The 26,997-nt window shown below is 36.6% G+C and overlaps 2 protein-coding genes across 3 annotated transcripts in view; one reads left to right on the top strand and one right to left on the bottom strand.

The window, feature by feature from the left end:
* Positions 1-333: 333 nt before the first annotated feature.
* Positions 334-11,752, bottom strand: ANGPTL5 (angiopoietin like 5). The gene is made up of 8 exons (XM_071433849.1): positions 11,651-11,752; positions 9,770-9,917; positions 8,690-8,793; positions 8,217-8,310; positions 7,339-7,439; positions 2,927-3,047; positions 1,722-1,907; positions 334-653 (listed from the first exon to the last, which is right to left on the bottom strand). Exons 1-8 carry the CDS (start codon positions 11,750-11,752, stop codon positions 334-336), a joined length of 1,176 nt encoding a protein of 391 aa, XP_071289950.1.
* A 3,467-nt stretch (positions 11,753-15,219) lies between these two features.
* Positions 15,220-26,997, top strand: part of CEP126 (centrosomal protein 126) — a 38,456-nt gene continuing 26,678 nt past the window's right edge. For both annotated transcript variants that reach the window (XM_071434202.1, XM_071434203.1), the window contains exons 1-4: positions 15,220-15,427; positions 16,250-16,375; positions 24,967-25,112; positions 26,467-26,587. In XM_071434202.1, coding sequence (XP_071290303.1) covers positions 15,333-15,427; positions 16,250-16,375; positions 24,967-25,112; positions 26,467-26,587 — 488 coding nt within the window. In that variant the 5' untranslated portion in view covers positions 15,220-15,332. The remainder of the gene's footprint in view (positions 15,428-16,249; positions 16,376-24,966; positions 25,113-26,466; positions 26,588-26,997) is intronic.

Raw genomic sequence — 26,997 nt, 5'->3', positions numbered from 1 at the left:
GAGCACATTCAAAAGACAGCATTACACTTCTTTTTATAATTTTTTCTGCTGGTTCTGAGATTTTTTTAAGACGCAGTTGAATAAAAGCTGACAAACACTCATCTTAATCCTTTTCCTGAGTTCCTGAGTTTCCTAAGTTCTTCTTAGGATCTTTCTCAAGCTGGAACACTATAAATGCTGACATTTCATAATAAAAATTAGTAACTATATTATAGAAATATCTAAAAAAGTTTTAAGACTGAACCGTTCAAGTGAAGATGAAAGGTATTTATGATTGTAGTGATACATCATTCCACATAACTGCAAAGAGAGACATATTTCTATTTTCATATGTTAATGGAAATATGGATAATTGGTTCTCCGAATTTTCATGGAAACTGATTTAATTTTGACTGGTTTTTTGTTCATTGTCCATGTATCCCAGTGAATGCCAGTTGCAAGGAATCTACCTCTGTAGCGATGAACACCATTAAGATTTGCAAGGCCACACTTGTTGAACCACCATCCGGTGTTATCACTGAAGTTACTGCAGCTCTTTACTGGCTGTCCTTTAATAGTGCACATTGGCCTGCATCCATCATTATCAACATCAAAAGTGCTGAAAGGCATGGAATTTTGATTATCTTCTCTTCTATATCCTCTAAATGCATCTCCTAAGTATAACAGATAAACAGAACAATAAAAAAAAGTTATTTACAGAGAAATGTTTCTTACTTCATGCACACTGTGCAAACTTTTCCTCTGAATTTATTACAAAAGTAGAATTCTTCAAAAGCAGTTAAGAGCACCAGCTAATGAGCTGCAAAAGTGCTAAAGATGCAGGGAAAAAAAGAATAAAATACTGAGAAATATGGAAGAAGTTAAAATTCAATGAAATGTCTTCATATTTGCCTTGCTTTTAGCGATCCATGCTTGCTATGAAGGTAAAGGCTTCTGTCCTCAAAGACAGAGGAAGAAGAGATAAAAGTAAACAAAAACGGTTGTAACTTCAGATTTTCCAGTAACGTGCCCAAAGCCCCAGAGTGAGTCATGAAACACGATGGAATTGTTGAAACACAAAGGTCAGTTATTCCTGTCTCTGTTGTCTTACTAAAGAACTTACTGAAGAAATAGTATTTTTCACAAATACAGAGTAAAGCACTAACACTTTTAGAGATTAACTATTTCATTGATAATAAGGACCATTCTTGCATAACATAGAAAAAAGCAGTAAGACATGATGCAATGCTTAATGCAAATCTTTGCACGCTTAGTGTATTTATGCTATTAAGGGAGGTCTGGAATTAATTTGTGTCTATGCATCACCCAGCAACTATTATACACTGTAGAACAGCTTTGTTCCACTCAGTTTCTTTCTCTATCCTTTGTACATGACTATCTGTGCACTTCTGAATTATCCAAAGCATCATCAGGAAGACTGCCAATAATGAGATAAAGGACATCTAAACAATTGAACGATTAGGTAAATAAACACTAATGCCCAAAAAATCCCTTATTTATTTTATATATATATATCCCCTTCAATTTTCTTTTTTTTTATTACAGGCATAACAGATCACTATATAATTAAAAATTTATCTGCATAAATGTTCATTATATACCAGAGAAAAACACATTAGAAATAAAATTTTTGAAGTTAATTATTATTCTTTTGGATCATTTTTTTCATATTAAGAAAGGGAATAACTACCTTTAAATACTTCTAAGAAGGAAGTTCTTACCAGCATTTCCTGAATAATGCCCCAAATGGATCTTAAAATAACATGATTCATCCTCTATCCAAAATCCATCATATGATGCATAGGCATGCTTGTCATTTTCTGATTCCAAATCCACATAAAGACTGAAATGAGTGGCCTTTTGATTTACGATATCAAAAATCTTCCTCAGTCCAAGCCAAAATTCTCCTTGAAGAGAAATATAATATATAGTCCAGAAATGGAAACTGTAAAAGAAAAAGTGATTGTTCCTGTTTTCTTACTTTCCTTCCTGAACCAAATGTAATAAAAGTTGCATGATATGCTTATATTCCTTTGAAAGACTAATGAAGGAACAGAGTAATCTTCCCATTTCCTTAGGAAATCCCTAAGAAAACCCATGTGTGCATCATGGGGTTTTTTTTTCTGTGATATTTTTTAGAAAATTGTCCAGATGATAGATTTCAAATATTCGTCTGCAATATATCTTAGAAGACCACAAAAACTGAATGTGCTAAAGAACCACTTGCATGAACAGAACTCAGTAGCACTCCTAAGGGCAATACTGAGAAATAATAAATGTTAGCATTCTATGAAAAGCAAAAAAAATATATATCCAAACCCTATTCTCAAAATTTAAGCCCTGTTCTCAAGATTTGCTGCCTCCATTAATCACACTTGTAGCCTCATATGAGCCGCACTTCTTTGTACAGAAAAGCTGAGTGCTTCCACTGCAATCCCAGATAAACTTCTGAAAAAGCAAATGGGTTTAGTCTGGCAGGATTAAAGGTGGCAATAAAAAATTAACATCATAGTTGTGTTGGTATAAGGTACTGAAATATTTCAATTGTTAATAACTTTGCGTGCCCTATGGTGAAATATTATTGATTTTTCTCTACTCTAAGGAAATGAGTGATTCAAAGCAACAAAGGCATTTTTTTTTAAATCTGAAAAGAGAAGAAATACAATCTATTATTTCAAACAGAAAATATAATATTTTAAACACTCTTGTAAGACTGCAATAACTAAGGACTCTAGTGGGGTAATAGTTATTACTGGGAAAATCACACAACAGATTTGATTTAAAAAATCCTTAAGTAAAAACAAGACTTTTAAAAAACAAGAACTTCATACTGCTAAAACTACCGTGCAATTTAGTGAAATGTAGCTCACAAAAAAGCGGGAGAAATGTGGGATCCAAAGCACTTTAGAGTATTTAAAATTAATACCAGTAAGGTCACCAAATCCATCCAGATATTCAGACCATGTTCTCTGAAACTGAACAATTCCATCAGTTCTTTTCTGAACCACAGTCCATCCACCTCCTCGAAAATCCATGTCACACAAAACCTAAAATAAACATAGGCATGATTAAGCATTCTTTAAGCAGCTTTTAGGAAAAACACATTTTAATTAAATAAAGGCAGGCTGCTCAGAGTTTTGCTAAGTAACACATTTTTCAAATATCTTTAAAAAAAGCTCTAAGAAAATAAAAAAAATGAAGCTGCAAAATTTTTTATATGTTCTTGTTGAACTGTTTGATTTGGATTTTTCTTCAACCAGTAGAAACTGCTGAGCATAATAGTCTGCTCATAACAGATATAATAAATAAGCTTTGATAAACGTCACTGTAACATTTATAGCAAGGAAGGGAAGCAACTTGCAATGTCATGTATTAATCAGGCAGCATATCACTGATACAGGTAGCAACACCAAATAAACTTTTATTTCAGCAAAGCAAAATAAACACAACTTCTTATATGTTCTCTGTCACCACCGTGCCTTCTTCCAGAGAATACTGTGTTTGTGGTGCCTGGGAAATTTAGAGCCTTTAATAAGGGTGAGGAAATGGAAAACAGTGATAGCATTAACCCAGCATACAACAATAATTTGCAGCAGCAAAAACCTCTACATAAGAAGTGGCCCCGATCCAGGGAAGTCCCAATGTGAACATATAACTGCCTGCAACTGAGCAGTACCACTGAATACATAACGTCAACTCTCAAATTTATGAGTCTTTAGGAGTCTTTGCTAAAATTTGTGCCCAGCAGTATGTCAAATGGCAGTGGTCCAGCTGCCATCTGCTCTGCTTTGGAATATCACATTATGTGGCACATTTTCTCCTCAGCCCATCTAACTTAAGATTTGTAATTGACTTTCCTAAGTATATCTGCAGTACCAAATCTTGATCAGTTCTAACTGGGATTATAAAGTCTGGAAATCTAATTTAGAAAGATCATATTAGGCATTTATACACTGTCCTCCCTAAGCTATTCAATGCAGTTCTAAGGGAGAGTATCCATAATTAGTGTTTGAAAACAGGGGCTCATTTTTGTCTCCAAAGGTGACGAATATCAGAATTAACCTGGAAAATGCTAATAGGGAGTGAGCCAGTAAGCTTCTTGTGGTAAGAAAAGTAAGTTCAGAACATAATGTTGGCTGTGATAACACTAGGCTGATGCACAAGTGATGGAGTAAAATAAGAAATATTTTTGACATTACGGGAAATGTACAAAATGAAACATGTTTCAGAAAAAAGAGATTTGCAGTCTTAGCCAGCTGATAAAAGTGAAACTAGGTGTAAGTCAGTTTAACTCTCAAAAAAAATTGTGTCAGACTGAGCAATATATGTCGCACCTCCATTGCCTGTAGTAGCCTGATATTTTTCAGGAAACCAGACTTGCTCCTTAGCAGGAAAACATCAACATTATAGTTAGAGCCTCTGTGATTTAACAATGTCTTCTCAATGAATGACAAGAAAGCAACAGGAAGAGATGCAATTTGAATTAATACACCCTGATGGATCTTGGACCTTCAAGTAAGATACTTCAGGCAATTCTTGCAAAACAAATACTAAGTGAATCATACTAAGGTTTTTGTGCATGAAAAAAGAATTGTGACCTTTATTCCCTGGAGAGTCACATGCTTATTTCAGTCACCCAAGGAGGATAAAACTGGAATAAAAACAAATACAGAAGATTCCAAAATGAATATTTAGATGAAAATACCTAAACCTCATTCAAAATAATACCATTGCCTCATCCACTGTCTTGAGTTGATAATTGCATGCTTGGCTACTCCTCTGATTATGAGTCAGAAAACTATGAGGATCCCACTTGGTCATAACATCAGTCTTTGGTCCAATATAAATCAGTGTGAATGTTGATAATTCACAGAAGGAGCGGATATGGCTCTACATGAGAGGTCATCGGCCAGTTAGATACAGCACCAGCTAAATCATACATACACCAGCTAAATAAAAATATTAGATAGATACAGAAAAATACAGCTATAGCTGTGTAGTTTTCTTAATCCCTTATGGAAATGTTGCAATTGTAAAGCCTTATAATAGTTAATCTGCTTTACAGTTTGCTCTGTCTCATATCATGAAAGGTATGAAGGGCATGATTGTGCCAGGTACAAGCTAAATTAAATGAGAAGGAGGACACTTCTACTGAATATTTCTTCCTTTTCCACCTGCAGTGTGTATAAGAGGTATATTCTAAACAACTGTTTAGTTTGTCTGATTCAACTGAGAAATATCATTGATCTAAATTTACTGATTGAAAAATGTATCAGAAATTGGTCATGGTTCATTTTTCCAAAAGTAAAACTGGCTTTAATCATCTCATTAACAAATGCTCAGGAAAAAGCCTAGTTGAGAGTAACTTTCTGAGGTGACAGAAACCTGCCACTACCACTAAAGCTAGGTATTTTTATTGCTCCTGGCATCTGGAGTTCAAGTAGCCCAAATTAAGCATAAAAATCTATACTCACTTTTGGAAACATGAAAAATAAGAATGGGACCACATTTTCTAAATAGTTTTCATTTAACTGATATCTTTATGCATATTATTCTAAACACATTTTCATTTAGGTTCCATTGCATAAAAAGACATTTTATTGCTGCAAAGGTCTTCATTGATATAAATTGTTTCATGTTGGGTTTGTTTCCTGTTTTATAGTTTCTTACTATGGTTTTCTACCTCTGTATTTTTTCTTATTTTGCTGGTCTGCAGAACATTTAGAACTCTTGGTTATTAGCCTCTAAAAGATGCTTTATAATTTCTTGTTTATATTCAAATGTCTTGATATTTTTTGTCCATCTACCATTTCTCTTGTACTCTTTTTATGCTTCAACACATGAAAGAATTCACATTAAGTAGTTTTCCTTAAAATAACATTCTTTATGGAACACATATTTTAGAAATTTTTTCTCTGAGAGCTTTTTGGCACTGTCTTTCAAGTTCTGTGCAACATTTACCAGACAAGAAATGAGACACTCATGACTGCAAACATTCTTCTCATTATTTATTGTTACCTTGTTCTTTTAATCAAATTGCTATGATTTTTCTTTTGTATTTCTGGAATCACCTTCAATCCAGAAGAAATTATTAAACAGATGCTATTTTTGCTATAGTTGCATTTTCCTCATACTACAAATATGGTTGTTCTATGAACACTGCAACGTCTTTGCCTTTCTTTTACATGGAAGGGACTTACTGATGAGTTACAGATCTTTTTCCTGAGCTCCCTGCATTGCATCAAGAGAATGATAGGTTTTTATATCAAAGGTTGCACTATCAAGTTCATTTTTTTTCTTTCGAGATGCCAGCATAATTCTGAAACCTTTTCTTAACCAGTTTAAGCTCCTTTTTGTAGCATTTTGAAGGGCTCCACTTGGCTAGAGATAAAGGGATTCATTCTTCCTTTGTTACATATAAAGGAACACTATGAAGATAGATGTTAAACTTTGTTAGTTATTTGTTGGCTTAAATTCCTTGTTTTTTCTTCAAAAATAATGACCTCAACCTGTATGGCAAAGTTGAAGGTTTGAAAGTGCCATGTCTACCTTTCCACTATGCATAAGGCCTTCTCTAAATAGAACAGCCTGAAATGGAAATAAATACATAAAACAAAATATTCCTTGTGTTTGCGAAGATCTTAATATTCTGAGTCTGAGGAAATTAATGCAAAATTCCATTCTTCTAGATGAGCACTATTAATCTGAGCAATTACATAAAGTGCAGGCAGTGATAGGAAGCATGATTGCTGCAATTTGTTTTAGGGATATATATCCTTGTCTTAGGAATATAAATCCTGCAAACTGGATAGGAAAACCACAATTTTAGATGCCTCTGTGCCTCAAGACTGGATTATAATGATACTCAGAGAAGGTTTCTACTTCTCAACTTTCTCCTACACTTGGATGACTGCATTCACGGAGTCCCGTCACAAGGGAAGGCAATGTTATACAGCAGAATCACTCAAAAAAATCTCAAAGTCCTGTCTTAAAAGCCAATCAGATCAGTCAATTGCTCTTCAGTTTTCCATCTCTAAAACAGCAAAGAACAGCTCTTCTCCATATCCAAAAGAGGTGCTGGAAAACAGCTTGGGTTTTCCTCTTTGGTATTTTTCACTGCATATGAAAACTGACAATGGACTCCTATGACAGAGATTAAATTTCTTTGTAGAAAACAAGAAACTTGTCAAAATTATAGTAAAAGCAGACATGTGCAGATCATTTAATACATTTTTCATTCATCTGTTGAAGAATTGTCATTGAAAACACTTGAAGTCTATTAAAAATATTCTAAATTTATATTCTCAAGCAAATTATGACTAATAATAAATTTATTACCTCAAAAGGATAATTTGATCCTTCTGGATGGATAATGTACAGACCACTTGGAGTTTTTGAAACTGAACCAACAGTATCTTTAATATGAGTGCAGTCCAAACCTAGAGAAAAAAAGGTATACAAGGAAGTTCATGAGCATAATATGTTTAAAAAAAATACAGATTAATACAGGAATATTACTTTTCTTGGTGGCATGAATTATTTAAAATATAATTTTCTTCTTATGCAAACTTTAAAATCATGCTTTGTCATGAATTTATCTTGCAAATTAAAATTCTCTAAACACCATTGAGCTTCTAAGTACAAATGACAATGTATTGACAAAGTTCTTTCTAATCTTAATAGATATGATACATACCCATATGAAATTAAAGATTATGTATCTGATCCCATTTACGGATTTTTTTAAATTTTATTTCTAACACCCGGACCATGAAAAAGACATATTATCTGAGAAATGAAGTCTTTTTCCTACAGATATTTATATTTATACTTGTAAAAGCCTTTCCATCTTAAAGTATACATGAAAAACATTCCATTTGAAGAAGGATACTGCAGATGCAGAGCACACCTTATTTCACTGCAAAAGAATGTACCATTCAGCAGCCTCAGATCACTTACTAGCTAATAATCATACTTGGTATTTTACATAAAAATCAGCATGCTAAAGAGGATGCCCAGAGTTGTCAGATGCAAATGATTTAAAGCAGTATTTATGATAACAGTTTTAAATAGTTTATTAAGTTTCCAGAGATTATATGTTACTAACACAGGATAAATGTCAATGTACAATTGCTTACCTTTGCTTTAATTAGCTGCTTTTCAAGATACAAAGATAAAAAGGGAAGGTGTCAAGACTACATCTGAAAAATACTTACCATGAGATTGAACTGCTTTATAAGGAAGTGGATCCAGATGTTTTCTCAAAATTACTGTGTTCAAAAGAACAAGTTTGTTCATAAGTTCATTTACCTGCAAATTCAAATAAAAGATCTTTAATTAGGTTGAAATGAGAAATATTACGTTCTAAAGATTTTTTTTCTGACTCCTAATTAACATAATCTGAAGTTAATTTTTGTGATGTGTAGTATATTGTACTAATGTGAAGTAATGGCCCTCCACTTTCCCTACTGCAATGTATGACACTAAGTTGTGAAATGTTGTGCTTACCGCTCCTCGTAGAAACGGAACTCACACCTACCAGAGGTACAAGGACTGGTGATAAAACACTCTAATCCTACTGGTTTAATGACAATTTGAATGCTTTAATGAGCCCTATTTTTCCTTAGAAAGACAACATCTGCTGTGAGAAATAACAAATACGAATCTTTATAATAAAGGAAAAAGGTACCTGATTAGAAAGGTAATCCAGCGAAGACTGTTGATCATCCATCATGTCTCTTACCAGTTTTTTTGTACTTCTGGCATATTCAGCAAGAGAGTTCTGCAAATTTCCTTCAGAAAGAAATATGTTCATCCACTTTGTTTTCATAACTCTAGAAATATTCTTGACTAAATGACAACATACTTATTTATGACATCTAAATGAATACTGAAGGTGTTTTACCTTACAGCACCTAAAAGTGAAAGTAATACAGAGACCACAGATTAAAGCCAAAGGTGCTAAAAACTTCAGACTTTCTGATTGCAGTACAGACATCTTAAGAAGTGATGGATCTTCTCATGTTTTGAAGAATAAATTAATCTTATCCTTGGATAAAATGGACAACCAGCTAATGGATATCACAGAAATATAAATGCGTATGATAAAAGACAGATATATATAAGGCTTCTTGTCACGTTACATTTGCTCATTCATTGTACTACTCCTGGTTTTTGCCCTGATGCTAAAAATCACAGTCATCATCATAATGGCATATAATTAATAATATATATTTTGAAATCATATGTGAAAACCAAGAATTTGCACAATTATTTTCAGAGGCTGATTGTATAATTTGTTGTGAGTTTGTCAAGCTAGTGCATAGAGAATATCCTGTGTAAGCCTCCATAAAAGTAAGGTGAAGTACACATTTACTCCCATGTAACTGACTAATTAATTAATTACCTCCCACTTACACCCCCACATCCAGCTATGATGTTTAAATGAGCAACAGACATCCTCGTCTTCCTCTCTAATTGAGTGAGATACTGACATTCAGAGCATAACAGATCCAGGTGGGTTGTGTGGCTGCTTGGATTTGCCTGTCTTCACCAACGATTATACTTTGTCATACCAGCTGCATCCCTAAAACAGGGTACCCCAGATTTTCTGGACAACACACAGTTTGGGCAGCAGGGTCACAAGGCTGTCATGTGTGCTCAAGAAGATTAAAAAATAAATTTGCACAGCATAGCGTAGCAGAGGAGAGGATTGCATAGCATGGCACTGCACAGCCCATCACTGAAAGTATTCTTTATGAATACATACTGCACATGTAATGTTTGTCCCCTCGTAAAATTTTAGCTTGAGCATCACACGGTACAAGGCATTGTTCTTTTTGTTTTGAAATATCTGCAGATTTATTTTTCTCTTCTGCCTGGAGTGGTTCCTCCACAGCTCCAACATTCCTTGTGTCCTGTTGTACCAAACAATGGAGGGGGAAATAAATTGAACATAAAGCACACATAAAATAGCTCAGTCTGTCAAAATGAAGTATATTGCTTCACAGAACTTCTTTCAAAACCTGTTTTTTAAAAGCTTTATCAAGCAATAATTGACAGAGCTGAGACCAAAACTGATTAGATGTTCTCTGCTTAGCCATACCTCACAAGAAAAAAGTAGTGTCAGAGATAAAGAACAACCTCTATATATTAAAAAAATACCACCACCATTTCTGGTGAGGTATTATACTTGGAACACTGTAAGTGGGAGGCAAGAACTTGCAAATCCTGCATTTTAGGAATCACCACACCCAACAGGCATCTCAAATGCTAATGAACTTATTTTCACAGGAAAGGAGCAGGCTTTTGGATTTACCAGATATTAGCAAAGTACTTTTACTCTTGAAAATCCCTAAATTCATTATTTAGACACTGGTCAAGGAAGTAGTTGCATAAGTTTTTAGTTTATGCACACAAGCAGTCATGAGAAAACTTATGCAACTACTGAGAAGATTTGCAGACCAATTCAGCAGTAAAATAAATATTATAAATGTTCTTACAGGGGAAAGAATAAAGGGACAGTATTTATGGGCACACAATTATCTGAAACAGTAACAATAATAGCATTAGTAAAAGTAGCTCCACATATTACTGTTATTTTAAAACTGTATATTCATATTTAATAGTTTTTCTTCCATGGCGCCTTATGACATAAAATAAGGGAATGCCTCTGAATTATCACTTTAAAAAATTACTAAAAGTAATTAAAAAATTATGTGTCATTGTCAAAAGACTAAGCAACACATTTTCATATGAGTCTTTGATGATTTCATCATCTCAGCAAGATGTTTGTAGTATGTTCATATATTGTGTTTTCAAATGTAAATAGGATCCTTAGAAATTTCAAGATTTTAATGAAAAACAAAAGTTATTTAGACTTGAATACATCTTCACCATAATTGTTCTTTCCTGCTCCAGTTTTCTCTTTCTGCAATTGGTACTACACCAGCAAGCCCTGAACAGGGTTTTTTCCCCTGATTTTTGCTCTTAAAAAGTGAAAGTAAAAATTACAGAAAACTGTTAACAAAGGAATTTTACAAAAAAAGGTTTCTGAATTACTAGTATAATTGCATTTTATGCCTGGAGAATGATAGAGAAGTAAAATAATGTGTTTCTTTAATTTTGAAATAAGCACAAAATAAAGAAAGAAAAATTATGCAAGAGTTATAAACAGATCTCTGGAACTTATAAATAGAACACTTGAAAGTATGGCTTGTTCCAGGGCTATCACAGCTACTCACCAGATGTTCAATTAAACACTGTTAAGCAAATATTTTTAATCAATATTTATCTTTAACAAAAGCCAACATGAAACAAGCCACCAAGTCTGATCTCAGCAATTCAAGCAAGAACTGATTCTGCCAAAACCAATAGTTACTCTGCATTTAAAGTCATGCATATGAGATTAAAAATATGACATAACAACTGAACTGTGATACAGGACATTAACTCAAAAATGTTCTAATATATTGAATTCCTACAATTTCAATGTAGTTTCTTTTCTCTATCTGAAAATACCTGATTCTTCTGTATTTTCATATCTATCTTGAATAAAGTAATCCATATTTTTAAAACATCTGTCAGTTTTCTGAGAAATCATTCAGTTACATTCATTATCTTATCTGAACAAAGTAACAGAAAATCTTACCTTAGGTGAACAAGGTTCGCCATTATTTATGACAGTCTCTCCTAAACCGAACAAAAAAATATTAAGACAAATAAATGAAGTTACCCTAAAGTGGTGGCTCATCTTTTACTTGAAGAAATTCAAATGTTTTGATGAGTTTCAAATTTCTGTGGAAAGAATTGTACACTATGAAGGCCTGATCTAACTATTTGGGAATGTCTACAGCACAAAGGGCAGCCAACACATCACTCCTTTACTGCCTGGATTTAATAAACCACATTTCAACTGCACAGCAGATTTTATATATTACTACTTGCATCCTGAAGGAAAATTACTGCTTATCACCTCTACATGACACATTAAACATATACATTTTCATTGTGATAAACTCTGACAGATTTTCTTATATGCTATTTTTGAGCATTTGTGTATATTTGGCATGAGTGTTCTGGGCTACTTGAAAGAAAAATTAGTATTACTTCATGTTTTCAATTTTTTACCAAGCTTTTTTTTTCATTAAAATTAAAGAGTCTGTATTGCTGTGGTGGTAGTGCACTAGAACAGGCTGTGGAGGCAATTTTGGAATATGTCATCAAAGTGATTTCAAAATAGAAAACTGAATAGATATTATTTTAAATTAGTACTATGTATTAAATAGAAAATCTTTTACCAGGAGAATAATACCAGTATTTTGGTCTCACTGGTAGCCCACCCCTTGTAACACAGGTACTGAGACTATCATTCTGTATAATGATTTTTATCCCTGAAAAAAGTCGAAGTACAAGAGAATGGCATGAAAAGAAGAAAATTAAATGTAGTCCACAGAAGCTTAATTAAAACTATAAGGCACTTAAGATTTCACTCAATTCCACTACTTTTGTGTCTTAAAACTGGATCTGATAGTCTAAGCAAAAAAAAAGTTCAGAAATATCCAACATATTTAGAGAATTTAGACACATTAGAGAATTTAAATTGTTTGTGATCTGGCTGAATAAATGAAGCCTCCGCTTCCAGTGTACCACTGGGAAATACACTGTCTAAAGGATCTTCAGAATACACTGTTCAACTGCACCTTACACTGGTACAAGAAGGCAATGCTCCAAATTTGGCTTGATAATCTCCACCTCTAGTGGAGTAGTTAATCTCCACCTCTATCTAAAACTGGAATACACTAGAGATAGGTTTTGCTACTAAGATTTGTTGGGAGCAACCAATACTCGTTGGGAGTGGGGATTAAAAAACTTTTTAATCCAATATTTATTGAAAATTAATAGCTAAATAGTACTAAGAACCTGTAACTGAGAGGAGTATATTCAACTGCCTGTGAAATTCTGAACAACTTTGGCTCTTCTGTATCTCTCAAAATAAAATTTTAAATTTTTTCTAAAGTACCTCATGGTACATAATAGTTTTCCAATATGAGACTTACTAGGGTTTAATTAGTGCATCAGTTGATGCTTTCTCAAGAAGATGCAGGTTGTGATCATTAGTTCAGTCTCAGGAAAAAGGTGAAACTATTTCCATGGCTCTCTATATATCACATTAAAGGCAGTTTTTCTTCCTCTGTCTATGTACATCAGTAGGCAGAGTGACAAAATTCAGGAATGGTTAAAACAGTCAGAACATTAACTTCTCCCATGCAGTTGCCTACACAGCTTGGAGAAAAAGTATAGGGCATCAGCAGATTAATCCTCCACTGGGACAAGAAGGAAAGAAAAATATGTTTCTGCAGCAGCACAGCTATGCTCCAGCCTTTAAATAAGACTTGTAATAAATTCAGAATACATCCCACAAAGTTTTAAGAGCTTCAATGAAATATCAGTGTCCGGCCCAAAGTAAAATTTATGAAACTTCTTTCAAACCAGCTGACAGAGCAGGACCTTCCATTCTGTTACTACTTAAAATCAGGTTTCTTCCTACCCCAGAATAATCATACACTTCCGAATTGCATGGGCCCCAGCTTTTCACTTTCTTTGTGACCTTGTGACCTTCTTGTCACATCTTTCAGACTGTGGGTCACTTTCAGACCCACAGTCTGAAAGATGTGAGGTTACGCTTGAGGAGATCCAATAACCATAAAGGAGAATGATGAAGATTTAATAAAAAAGTAAACAAGAGAAATATATATAAACACTGAATAAGTTCTGAATCTCAGAAGGTGTCTTAAGGTGAAGCTGCAAGTTGCACTGTATTAGATGAAAATTTTCAGTAAATCCAAGGAAGCTCAAAATCTGTCAGTGGCATGAGTTGACCATGACCTTCAATCTTCCTAAATGTGACATGGGCCCAAATTCTGCAGTTTCCCAGCTCTGCCTCAGTTCTGCTTGGGTGACTCAGTTCTCCAACCTGATAAAGCCTTCTATTGCATCCTAAATGAAACAGTGTATTTTATCAGGCAAACTGGGATTTTAAATGTGTGTGTAGGTTGAGAAGCACACAGTGATAAATTGACAACCATTTTTCCACCTTCAGCAATACAACAGAGCAGATGGGGCAAAGAAATGGTGAATTTGGGGTTAGTTTTCCGAACTAGAGGTGAAAGACTTCCATTTTAGGGTCATCTTCTCAATGGCAGTAACTGGAATACTGTAAATATTAAACACATTTGGCAACCTGACCACCACTGGTCTTGACTGCAAAATGGTAACAGCAACACCCACTTCCCAAACTGTGCTACAAATACGGGGGAGGGGTCTGTGCGGAAAAGTATTTTACAAATGCAGAGTACTATTTTTTACCTTCCTAGTCAAAGACATAGAACAGCTGCACACTGAAAAAAAAGAAAAAAAAAGAAAAAAAAAGGAAGAATTGGTTTAAGCTCAAATACACCAGCCAAGAAATGTCTCGCCAGGAAACCACCAAGGCATTTAGCCTGTTGCTGACAGCTCATCTGAAGCAGGGCAATATCCCAAGACTACACACCCTACTTTGCTTCAAAAAAAAAAAAGAAAAAGAAAAAAAAAGTTTTGCAGTCTTAAGAACAAACTGGGGTGGGTTTTTTTGTATTTTTTCCTTTGTGTAAGTGTATTTATGGACTTTTTAATCTTTTTTCTATAATACTCATCATTTTGTGCATCAACTGCACAAAACATCTTTTGGTGGTTGATGTTGTTGTTATTTCTACACCCTGTGGTTAAAAAAAAAAAAAAAGTTTATGGGGTTAACTCCAAGTCTTCAGCAGGCCTAAGAGGCACCGCAGAGCTCTGCAAACCCGCACGTGGTGTTTGCCCAGGAGAACGCGTTCGCTCGGACCCCGTGTGTTTGGGGCTTTTAAAGGTCATCCCGCGGCGTACAGCGCTGCCGAGGATGGAAAGCCCAGCGAGAGCCAAGCACCGTCCCTGGCAGGGTGTCGGGCACCGCTCTCCTGGCCGGCCCCGGGCCAGGTCCGCGGAGAGTGTGCGGAGCGATTCCCACGCACGGCTCCCACCCTGGCACGGGCACCGACGAGGCCCCGCCGGGCGAGGCGGGTCCCGGCCCGCCCTCGAGTCCCGTCCCGCCCTGTCCCCTGCGCCAGCCTCGCAGGCAGCAAATGCCGCGGCAGCCAAAGCCTCTCGCCCAGCGCCGCTCCCCCGCGCCGCGGCCCCGCCCCGTTGCGAAGGCAGCGGCGTGGCCGGTTGCTATGAGGCCGGGCAGGAGGCGCAGAACGGCGCGGCGGGGCCCGGCGCTGGCGGCGGTGTGGGTCCGGCGCTGACCCGGGCGCTGCATGGAGCTCGGCGGGAAGGCCGGCGGGGCGGAGCGGGGGCAGCTCCTCGCCGGGGGACCGCAGAACCGCGCGGGAGGGCGGCAGAGCGTCCCTGTGTATCCTTCCTCAGGCGGTCCCCGACCGCCGGGGCGGGCGTTCCTCGGGCCGGCCGAGCCCTGCGAAGGGGGGCCGGGGCCGCGGGGCTGCGTGGGGCCCGTGTGGGGCCCGTGTGGGGCGGGGGCCGGGCCGGGGCGGCGATGTCCCAGCCTCCGCCCTGCCCCGCGGTCAGGGACCGCCTCAGGGGTGTCTTCAAACTAAAACTTGTACTTTTGCGGGTTTTAAACGGCCGTGGGAAAGTTGACTTCTCAAGCAACTTCGGAGTTTTCTTGTTTTCCCTTTTATAGGAGATTATGCCATTAGGAATAGTGTTTTCCGTCCTAACTTGTGGGTTCTTGTTTTTTGAATTTTAGTAGTAAGAACTACTGACACAAACTCTTGAGATCCGCCTGCACAGTGCTATTTAAATAATTACTGGCGTGATGCAGGGCTGATCTGGCTCTTTGGAGAGCTTTTATTTAATGTTGTTGATCAATTTCAGTGTAAACAACTAATCCTTTATGGTGTGTGGCGGGGAGCTTTAGTATTTTCCCTGTCATACCTGCATCCTTATGTTACAGGTTTAGATAACTACACAAAATGAACATAAAAAAGGTGGGATTTTTCAGCTGGTGGCATCATGAAAGATAAGTGCAAAGCCTCTCCTAAAATCCTTTTAAAAATTAAAATGCAATTACATTTTTTTCTAGATGAGCATAAAGTTAGTTATGACTGTAACATACAGTTATGGGACCTACTCTATAGAAGGCCAATCATACAGGCTATTGTATCATTTAATGAGCAGTTCCATCCAGTTTCTATTGTCCTTAACACAGTCTTAGGGGTAGAGATTTAATGTTTCATTTTGAACAGGATTTACAAGAAGAACGTCGGGCATTGAAAAAGGATCAAAAAATGCATCGGAGCAAGGCAATGAAATATTTGATGGAGACAAACAGAAGAAGAAGGCAAGTAACTAGGGTTCCTTTAATGGAGGACTGTACAAAAAAGAGAAAGCCAAAGCAAAAAGAGTCAAAACCTTGAGACAGATCAATATATCTCTACTATTTTCATGTTCACTTTGATAAATAGCTCACTGCTTTGGCCTAGAGGAATCTAAGCTGAAAAGTTTCACCAATCCAGTTTCTTGCCATAGGACAAATAAAATAAAAATAGCAATATTCTGATTTACTCGCTAATTTTTGGAAACTCACTGTAGTCACATCTCATATAAACTAAAGGTAAGTAGCACTTTCATCCCGTGGTTCTGATCTGCATTTCTGGTGTTCTGAGTTTTATTAGCTTCCATGAAGGTATGAAAAATGCACTCAGCTGTACGGTGTGGGCCAGCAGAAGGCAATTGTTGCCTTCTGAAGTGTGTGTTTTTCTGTCTGCATGGCATAACAGCTGCACAGCCTCCCCTTCATGCTGAGGCTTTGTGCTCCCACTTCCCAGTAAACACAAAGCAACATTTTTCTTGTACAGGATTATACTTATAATAAACTTATTTTGTACTGACATTTTAAACAGAGCTTTACATAGTCTGTCTTCTGCATACATGAGAGTGCAAAGCCATGAAATGTTCTGTGGCAAATGGATTCAGTAAATTATGCACTGAAATGTCTCAGTGAAGTGCTGTGTGTAGTGTCATGGGCATAGAGGTTTTTTCCCTCACACATACAGAGAGCTCAGCTGTGTGTACTACAGAGGCAGAAGGGTTCCTCCTTGCAAGCCCCCAGCCTCAGACCAGCTTCCTCTGACTCTTGTTAACTCATTAATGTTTGTGCCCCACAGTTCCCTTATCTGATGACTTCTGTTGTACAATGTTTACTTATTGCATATGTTCATAACTCGTAAGAGAGGTGGTATATATTGCTTATATTGCCATTTTAGCCTGACAGTATGTGCTATCAACTTATGTTTTGAAATAAAAAGAAAACTGGAAGAGAGATATAATCACCTGTGAATAATTAAAGACAGAGTGCGACCCACAACCTTTACAGATAATAGACTGAGTCCCAGTTGAAAAATTAAATACCCAATTTCTTTCTCTGGAACAGAACCACTGTAATGCTACACATCTCAGATGAACACTGTTTATTGTATTACTGGTCTTGAAATATTATACTCTAATGTAAAAGCAAGTACCAGACAGCCTGCATATTTTTGACAGACTGGTGTAGTTAAAGTAATACTCATGGATACATAAATATATTTCCATATGTATTTCATTGTAGCCTTAAGAACCACAGTATAAATCCAAGTTACTCAGGTAAACCACTTAAAAATTTAGGTATGCTATTCATAAAATGAAGACGTTTCAATTTGTGATAATTGAGAATGCCGTAATTATTAGCACAATAAGCAGTTCAAATAGAAGTCTGTGGTTTTCTCCTAATAACTGAGAAGAAGTGACTTGTTTAATGTTAGAAAGGTAGTAAGTGCATACAATGTTATAAGCTATAACATATATAAGTAAAAATTAAGCGTCACTGCATATGTTCAGGAAAGTCAATTGAAAATAAAGTTCCTTGAATCTAAATATTTTTTCCTGACAGTTATTCAGGTAGGAATTGATTGATCAACCCTCAGATCATGTCTCAGGTCTATATGAACCAAGTTCCATTAGCTTTCTTACATGTGTTAAGGTGTTAGATATGATGATGGTTTCTCAAGGGTAGCATGATGTTCTTAAGCTCCACATTCTCATCCAGCAGCACCCAAATTTCTCTCTGCCAAGGCTTACAGGCATGTATCAGGAGTTATTCTTGGCACTGCTAGTGTATAATTTCAAAAGAAAATTTGTATCTTCTTAATTTTTTATATGGAGAGTAGGAATGAGTACACTGTGGAGTGTGACAGTCCATTTTCTACCTCTAACCTTCACATAGAATGGTCAAGGTTAGAAGGGACCTCTTGATCTGGTTGAACACCTCCACTCAGGAAGGGCCACCTAGAGCTGCCCAGGAATCGCTTTTGAGCTTCTCCAAGAATGGAGACTCCACAGCCTCTCAGGGCAATCTGTGTCAGTGCTATCATCCTTACCTGAAAAAAAAAGTTTCCTGATATTCCAAAGGAAACTTCTGTGTTTCAGTTTGGTCCTGTCAGTAGGCATCACTGAAGACAGCCTGGCTCTCTCCTCTTTGCACCTTCCTTCCAGGTATTTATAGACATTAAGAAGATTCCTTTGAGCCTTCTCTTCTCCAGGCTGAACAGTCCCAAATCTTTCAGCCTTCCTAGAGAGATTCTCCAGTCCCTTCATCATCGCTGTGGCCCTTCATTGAACTGTCTCCAGTCTGTCCGTGTCTGTCTTGTACTGACGAGACCAGAGCTGTGCACAGTCCTTCAGCTGTGGCCTCACTAGTGCTGAGCAGAGGGGAAGGATCACTTTCCTGTACATGCTCGCTAGGCTTTGCCTAGTGCAGTTCAGGATACCACTGACCTTCTTGACAGCAAAGTTGGTCCTTTCTCTCAAGTAACAAGTGCTACAGCATGAGAGGAAATGGCCTCAAATTGCATGAGGGGAAGTTTAGATTGGATACTAGGAAAATTTTCTTCATGAAGATGATTGTCAAGCATTGGAAAAGGCTGCCCATTGGAGTGGTTGCATGTGGTATACTTCAAGATGTGGTTTAGTGGTGGACTCTGCCGTGCTGGGCTTGTTGTTGGAGTTGATGACCCTAGAGGTCTTTTCTAACCCAAATGATTCTGTGTTTCTATGTTTAATGAAGATGTTAAAGAGGATTTGGCCCAGTACTGACTGCTAGGGTTCACCACTATGTCCTGGCCTCCATGAGGACTTCATGTCACTGATCAGTGCCCTTGGGGCCTGACCATTCAGAACATTTACATTCCACCTCACTCTCTGCTCATTCAGCCTGTACAGCAGCATCTCATTTATGATGATCATAGGGGAGACAGTAGCGGCAGCCTTAGTGAAGGCCAAATAGACAATATCTACAGCTCTCCTCTCATCTACAGGACTGTCATTTCTTTGCAGAATTTTATGAAGTTGATCAAGCCTAACCAAATTTTGTGTCAACCTTAAGTTTATAAATTTTCTACTAAAAAAAAATAAAAGCAGTGAATTCCCTTTAGGATGAAGCACTAGTGAAGATACAGAAGAGTTTCTGCTCTGTCTTTAATCTTGTGTCATTTAGGTTCATTCTCTTCATGTTGTTTTGTGGAGGAAAACTTTTCTGTGGGTTTTAATTTGTGGGTTTTTTCAGGGACCAACAGCAGGCCTCCTTTAAACAAGGTTGTACTAAAGTACTTTATAAGCTAATGAGAACTGCATATGCAAGGTTGTTGCAGATTGAGGTCTTCTGTTTTCAACCTTTTCTATATGTGCTTGTAATAAAATTTTCCCTGGCAGTCTACTGTTGATTTGTTGTCAATGCTTCTAAAATGCAACACCTTCAGCATTAAAAATACTCATCTTCTACCAGCTGTACATAGTTAATTGGTTTGGTAGTAAAAGACAAAAGCATAACTTGCTCAGAAAGAGCAAGGATAGCTTTGGAAATAAAAGTCTCAGTAACTTAAATCTCAGATCTTTTTCAATCCCCCTGATGTCATTTGTTTCTTTGCATCTGTTTTACTGACCAAGCTCCTTAGCTTTGTGTTAACAACAGTACTTCAACACAGCAAAAAACCACAGCCTACAGTTTTTACAAGTTGCCTGAGTATCAAGAAAGCAATTTCTTTATTGTCTCGCTGATACATGAAGTTGCAATCTCAAAATCAGATTAAGAATCAAGTATTCTCTGGGGCAGTAGCTGGCAGATATTTTGTTTAAATAACAGTATTCTGGAAGTAAGAGCTACTGACTAAGCACATACTTAATGCAAATGAATAGGATATCGTATTTTATGTTTCTATAACACACTGCTTTCTAAATACCAGCTGTCAGTTTTGCTGGGGACTATAGACTTCGTGCTGTTACTGCTCAGTGCAAAATGTGTTTCCCATTTTACTGTGATGTTACTGTCTGCGGGTAGCTGGTTCATTCTGAAAATGCAATTGTCTGTGTGCATTTTGAAATAAACCTTACAGTCAGTTATCTTGGTTTGTTTTGAAATACCTTGAAAAAGCTAATCTGTCTGTTGAAACTGGGGAAGGAAATCTATATCCGTTTCCAATCTATTCCCAATCTATTGTTCTTTCCATAATACTTTGTTTTCAACATATGCACAAGCTTTGTGCTCCACCTACTGGCTGATTAACATTGATTATTTCATAAAAGCTCTTTAAATCATTCACCAGTTTTGTTGATAGAAAATGAAAAGCAGAGTATGGCCCAAAATATGAGAACAATGTCAGCACTTGGTAAACAGAGAGGGCAGAGTTTTAAGAATTTTGTATTTCTTTCTGCATCAGAATGGAACTGTGAAAAGTAGGTGTTCACTGTAACCACTGTGATGTGGACTTGAAATGCAGTATTGCCATTTCTGATAATCGGCCACAGGATTGTGCTGAATTTGCAAGGCCTTGAAACAGATGCTTGCCAAACTTGCTCTCTGAACTTTTCTTGACCTGGCAGCAGCTTTGTTTTTCTTGGTTTAGCTATAACAGCAATTTCTCTAAAAGACCAGGTGTCTGTGGCTAATTTTGCCTTTGTTTATCTTTTTATTGTAGTTTTATATAGATAGCAGTAAGAAGCAGTTGTTCTATGGAGAGGATGAGACATTTATGACTCTAAAATCATGAAGTAGTATAGAGAAATGCAGGCCTGGTATGGTAGCAGAGGCTTTGAAAACTGGAGGTGCAGGATGTGGCATGGAGGAGTACAGGCAGGGAATGGTAAGATGGCACACAGGCTTGGCACTGGAGGCCCCATGGCTATATTCACCAATAGTCAGCTAAAGAAGTGCAGAACTAGATCTGACAAACCTGGCTTTAGAGGTAATAAAGAGAAGAAAATAATTGTATGTAACATACATAGAAGGCACCATGTATGGAATATTTGGAGGTACTGTGGAGCTACAGATTGATGGTGATAGAGCAGAGGTGTAAAAGTGTATTAGCAAATATAAAAATTACTCCAAGTGGATCCTAAGGTGAGGGAGAAGAAAGCATTTACATGAAAATCCTGTTGATCCTGGTGAAGGAACTCCAGATGCTGCTAGTTCACCTTAACACTCCAGCACAACCAGAATGAAACTACAAACCTTGGGATGCAAAACAGCAATGCAAGAATGAGCATCAGGAAAGGGGATAGAAACTCAATGTGTCAATAACAGTTTAAACTGGTATATCACTATTACTGAGCCTTTTTCTGTATAGAAGTATTCTAACAGTATTATTATTTTTCATTAACAATTCTGGATTAATGAGAATTGGACTCTTTAAAATTTGAATTATGCTAAGAAAAAAACATGCTTTACTATATAAGGTGTGCTTGGGTGTTGCCTAAGACTTGGAATGTGACAACGGGTACCTAGTGCAGGCAGCCCACCAGTGGATCTCTGGGGCATATTGCAGGACAGCCCTCTGTGAGCCCATACAGTATTATAGGGGTTAGTCCTTCTGAAGGTCTTGCAGCAACTGCAGGCTGTCTTTTTGTATTCAGCATATGATAATCAAAGAAGATGAAGAAATAGGTTTAATATGTGTTCCTGGTCTTGGGAAGTGTCTTAGATTAAAAATGTTGATTTTTGGGCAATGTCCACAGATCTTTTTAAGGATATATGATTGCTTCCTGTTTGCCCATGAAGGGAATTTTGAATGTGACACTGTATTCTAGCCTTTTCTTCATCCTACTGTTGTCATTGACCGTACAAATATCTCCCTAACTCAATTTTAAATTACTGTGCACTGGTTTGCAACATGATGTGGCAATGGAAGAGTAATATATCAACTCAGTATCAAAACATTCATTTCATAGCACTCCATACACACTGTATATATTCCTTTTTAGTTATCATTTTCATCCAATGCAGTAGTAAGCATTTAGTCCACCCACCTGGGAATGTAGCATCTATCACTTCACTGTGAAGAGAATTTAACAAAATTATCCAGGAAATAGTTGTACCATCTAGTCATACTGTTTTTAACATAAAAATGCCTTCCACATAATGTCTGTATATGTGAGACAGCTAAGTATTTTAAGTTTTGTATTCCAAATTCTCCATAAATATTTTGGCAGCCATTCCAAAAATTGCTGCACCACTGGGTTGTTTATAGTAGACAGAAAAATTAGGTTAAAAAAACACCATTCAGGAAATTCTTCTGCTAGCTATCCATCTTAAAGCCATACTCTTTTGCCAATGTTACATCTGTGATATTAACCTAAGCTGGTGACTTAAGGAGAATGCATGAACAAACATTTGCTTTAAATGTTTTTCTGTAAGATGTAAATGTGCTTTTTTTAAATTATTTATTTTACATAATGATCCTGGGTGTTACAATTTACATTCTGCAAGGTCAAGAAATTAATAAGGCTTCCCCAAATAACTTTAAGGTATTTTCTTATTTTGAAGTAAGATCCTTTTTTCTCCTTCTTGTCTTAATCCAAACCAAATATTGATAATGATGAACTGTGCTGAAAAAGACCTCTTGCATCAGCATTTGGACTGTTTCATTCCCAAGCATATGAAACAACAGTCCTTTTATAATATTCATTATTAGGAATGTGGAAGAGTGTAGCTAAGCCATATTCAAAATAGTCTGAAAAAAAAATACTCTGTCAGAATTGACTTTTTTCTTTTTTGGAGTTATACGCTGGAATTACTCCAGGTATAAAATTGTAGAATTTCCCACATGTCTGAATTTAACAACTACAGTTCAACTAAAGGCCTTGATCAGCTTCTAGAGATATTAAAGGGCCTGAAGAAGAATGTGTCTAAAGTACTTATGAGGATAAGCAAGTCTGTTTCCTCTCCTGTGAATTTCATTTAGTCAAGATAAAATTGCATATTTCTGTATTAGATTTTATGGTGATTAAAATTCAGGAATACTGAAAGTGGACCATGAACTCTAGTTCTACTTTTCAGTTCTAACTCTTTTGACAGCTATGTATATATGAATCTTCAAAATAGTGAAAGTTCTTTGTCTCTCTCTCTCTGCTACGCTTTGGCTTCCAAGTGGATTAAAGTGAATATTCCTGTATAAGTGTGTACTTGGGAATTAGCTGGCAGTTTTTCTATTTTTTTACTATTGTGTAATTACAGCCTTTAAGCTTTCTAAAATAAAAAGTACCTATTTCAAATAATTTTTGTGTTTGTTTTCACAGGAGATCAGGCATCACATTGAAGGGATACTAGAGAGGGATACTGATTATTTCAGTTTGAACTTTTTCCCTGAAAAGCAATGGGAATAATAATTAAAATAGCTTGAGTTAAGGAAGAGCTCTGTGAAGTAGCAGCATTGCTCCATTAAGCAAGAAGAGTTATGAAGTAACTGCTAGTGATTGGAGTTATGGGAAGGTACCTTATTGTGTTGAGAGAAACAAAGAACTTGGCTAAACTTTGCACTAATGCTGGCTAGAGAGGGACCCTACTTAGTGTACTAGTGACCTGTTAAATCACATTTCTAATACACAGATGGGAAGCTCCCAGCTGTAGTGATCTTTGGAAGTTTCATGGGAAGACCATTACTTTTACAGTATTACTGTTTAAAAATAGAATGTTTCCAGGGATGGGGCATCTACAGCCTCTCTGGGTTACCTGCTCCAGTGGTTCACCACCCTCACTGTAAAAAAATTTCTTCCTTATACCTGTCTGAATCTACCCTCTTTTAGTTTAAAACCATTAAATATGACTTGCCTACATAGGCACTGTGCCAATAAATATTCTGGGTATATTTCACTCTGGGAAATAATTTGTCAGTAAAAATTGATTATTCTGTCAGCAGGAGAAAAGATTCTACATAGCTTCATGAAGCTCATGCCTGCAGAAGGAGACTTTTGTGATGATGGTTGTTTTTGACTAGAGTTTTCTTTGCTTTCCAATCAGTGAGAGGACCCATTTAATGTGTTTTTAATAACAGCTTCTGTCAAATATAGTTTTGTGTTACTGTTTTATCCCATTTTGTGCTGCTAAACTGATTGTCTTTCAGGAAGCTTCTAAACAACTACAACTTACTCTTGCATATTTATAGATAAAAGCTGTAGTTCCTTTGTGTTATTTTGAAATAACAACTTCTAAACTGTTTTTATTTCCCCAACAGCTTATGAAAAGCACACACAGAGCATTTGCAGTTAACCTTTCTACTGATCTGCTCACTATGATACACTTACGTGGTACTGTAAAAGCTGTTGCAAAAAAGTCACCGTGGTAACAAGAACTGGTCAAGTCTGCATGTTAATTCACATATAAAAAATAATCAAATCCCTGGCTGAGGCTAAGAAATTAAAATGTGTTGTGACTTCTCATCACACACTGTCCTGTTTACCTTCCAACAAACTCTAAAAATCCAGCTGTGCTGAAGTTAATAGCATTTGATTTATGAACAAACAAGCTTTTGTATTAAAATGGCAAGTTGGTAAGCAAGTTACTAGTATTTCAGTAAATGTAATTCATAAACATAGGAATTATCTACTTTTGTTTCTTATATACAGAGCCTTTGAAGAAAGACAGAAGGAAGAAGAAGCAAAAGAACAAAGATTTAGAGAACAAGTTCTGCAGCAGAGGAAAATTAAATTTCAGGAGGCAACTGCTAAGTTCCAACATGCTCATCAGTCCTTTTCTCAGCAGAAACAAACAGGTTTGTCAACTGTTATTCACAATACAAGTGTTTTTATATTCACAGAATCAGTGAATAGTTAAGGTTGGAAGGGACCTCTGGAGGCCATTAGTCTTTTTGTTAGTAAACAGAACAGTTAACTTCACTCAAAGTAATTGAATTCACAAAAGCAAAACAACTGACAAGAAGCTCAGATCTGATAGATAGGACAATTGGGTAGGGGAAATAAAAACAGATTTTTTTTTTCTAAAAACTGTATTTTGAGACATTTCACTGTATTCCAGCCACAGTAAGTACATGACCTCCTTGAGGTATTGTGGCTTCCTGGGTTTTCCCCACTTTTTTGACTGCAGTGTGCTTATTGGTTGCAGTACTGTGTTTCCACAGCTGGGTGAGAGGTGTTACAAAGCCAGTTACTAGGATAGTGTAATGATCCCCTCTTTGAACCTTTGGATATAAAATATTCCAAAATGTGCATTTTGTTTGTGATTAAGTAAATGCAGTCCTAGCATATATTAATATGGTACATAACTTTCTTTTTCCTGAATTAGTCCACTTTCTAAGCTGTTCTCTTACTGGGAAGCAATGATCACTTCAACTCAGTTCCTGCTTTCTTGGAATCAGTGCAGATTGGCAGGAGTTTGTAGCAGCATTGGCCAAGTCTGATTTCCCGTCAACTTTCCAGTGTTCAAATGCTTAAGATATGGTCTATTACTTAGGTATTCTTTAACAGATTTACTCTCCCAGCTGCAGTTGTGCCAGCTGTGAGGTAATGTCTCTGACTTCAAGATCAAATGTCAGATTAAAATAACAAAATAGAACAGTACTGGTTTAAGGCTTCTTCATAGCTCTACTGACAGCCCAGACTGTGTAGCAATAGAAGGAATCACAGTTTTTTCTCTTGGTTTTCCTTTATAGAAATTCTGCCTCTGCTACTCTCTATCCTACTTCTACTCACTTGAAAGTGGCAACACATTGTGCCTGTCTGGACTTTTTCTTTCCCCACTGGTTCAATTATTAAGTTACAATTTGGCCTCTGTAAAATATCTGCAAGCCATAACTTTGGCTTAGTGCATGAGTGGAATAATCATGATGTAAAAACAAAGTTAGATTTTTTTAACCTTGTATTTTTTCAATAGTGCAGTTTAAAAGCAAATAGCAAAACTGTTGAATACATATGTGACTGTAACCCTTAAATAGACTGGGATTTTGTTTCAGAGGAACTCAAAGTGCTCTTGCATGTCTAATAATGCTAAACTACTGTGTTTATTGTAACTGTCTGGATTTAGGCTTCCAAACTTCAGCAACTTAACCAAACCATTTAGGGTAAAATATTCCAAATTTAAAAAACTCTTTCCCCATTGTGTGTTTTTAGCTCTGATGCCTCCAGTCCAGACTAAAGCAGCTTTTCAGTTAGAAGAAGCTCTTGAACAAATTAAAGGATCAGTTTTAACACCAGGACAATGCTTGCAAAACATAAACAAAATCAACTTCAGGTAAGCAGTCCTGTTTATTCTGATGATGAAAGGAAGTAAATTTCTTACTGTATTCAATAAAGAGCAGACAATCACCTTTAAGAAATTGTAGGGCATTTCTCTAGTGGCAAAGAGAGCACTTCTGTGAACTTTTCCAGTGAAACATTGTGCAATTTCATTCAGTTGTTTGTGTCCAGTTGGTAAGATAGCAGAGGAGATGACACAAACCTTTTCCCCTCAGTCAAATTCTGGGAATAGTCAAGACTAACCCAATCTCTAGTCAGTTATGAGCCCAACTCAGATTGCCACGGTTATCAAATTATTTGCTGTTCTCAGAATCATTCTGTCTAGGTGATTTTTTATCCAGATTTTTCTCCTTTTGACATTCAAGGATACACTAGTTTATATGTTCACCCAAGGATCTTCTTTAC

This window comes from Agelaius tricolor, unplaced genomic scaffold (genome assembly GCF_023055355.1).
Source record: "Agelaius tricolor isolate 1412-34295 unplaced genomic scaffold, bAgeTri1.0.p SCAF_9, whole genome shotgun sequence".
Classification (NCBI taxonomy): Eukaryota; Metazoa; Chordata; class Aves; order Passeriformes; family Icteridae; genus Agelaius; species Agelaius tricolor.
This window is presented reverse-complemented; position numbering and strand designations above follow the sequence as displayed.

What these genes read in the sequence shown, in the direction of transcription:
- ANGPTL5 (XM_071433849.1), bottom strand. Translation starts at nt 11,752, where the DNA reads ATGAGCCACCACTTTAGGGTAACTTCATTTATTTGTCTTAATATTTTT. An exon ending in GCGAACCTTGTTCACCTAAG is followed by an intron (nt 9,918 to 11,650) that starts GTAAGATTTTCT and finishes TTGGTACAACAG; the next exon opens with GACACAAGGAATGTTGGAGC. An exon ending in TGGATTACCTTTCTAATCAG is followed by an intron (nt 8,311 to 8,689) that starts GTACCTTTTTCC and finishes TTGAATTTGCAG; the next exon opens with GTAAATGAACTTATGAACAA.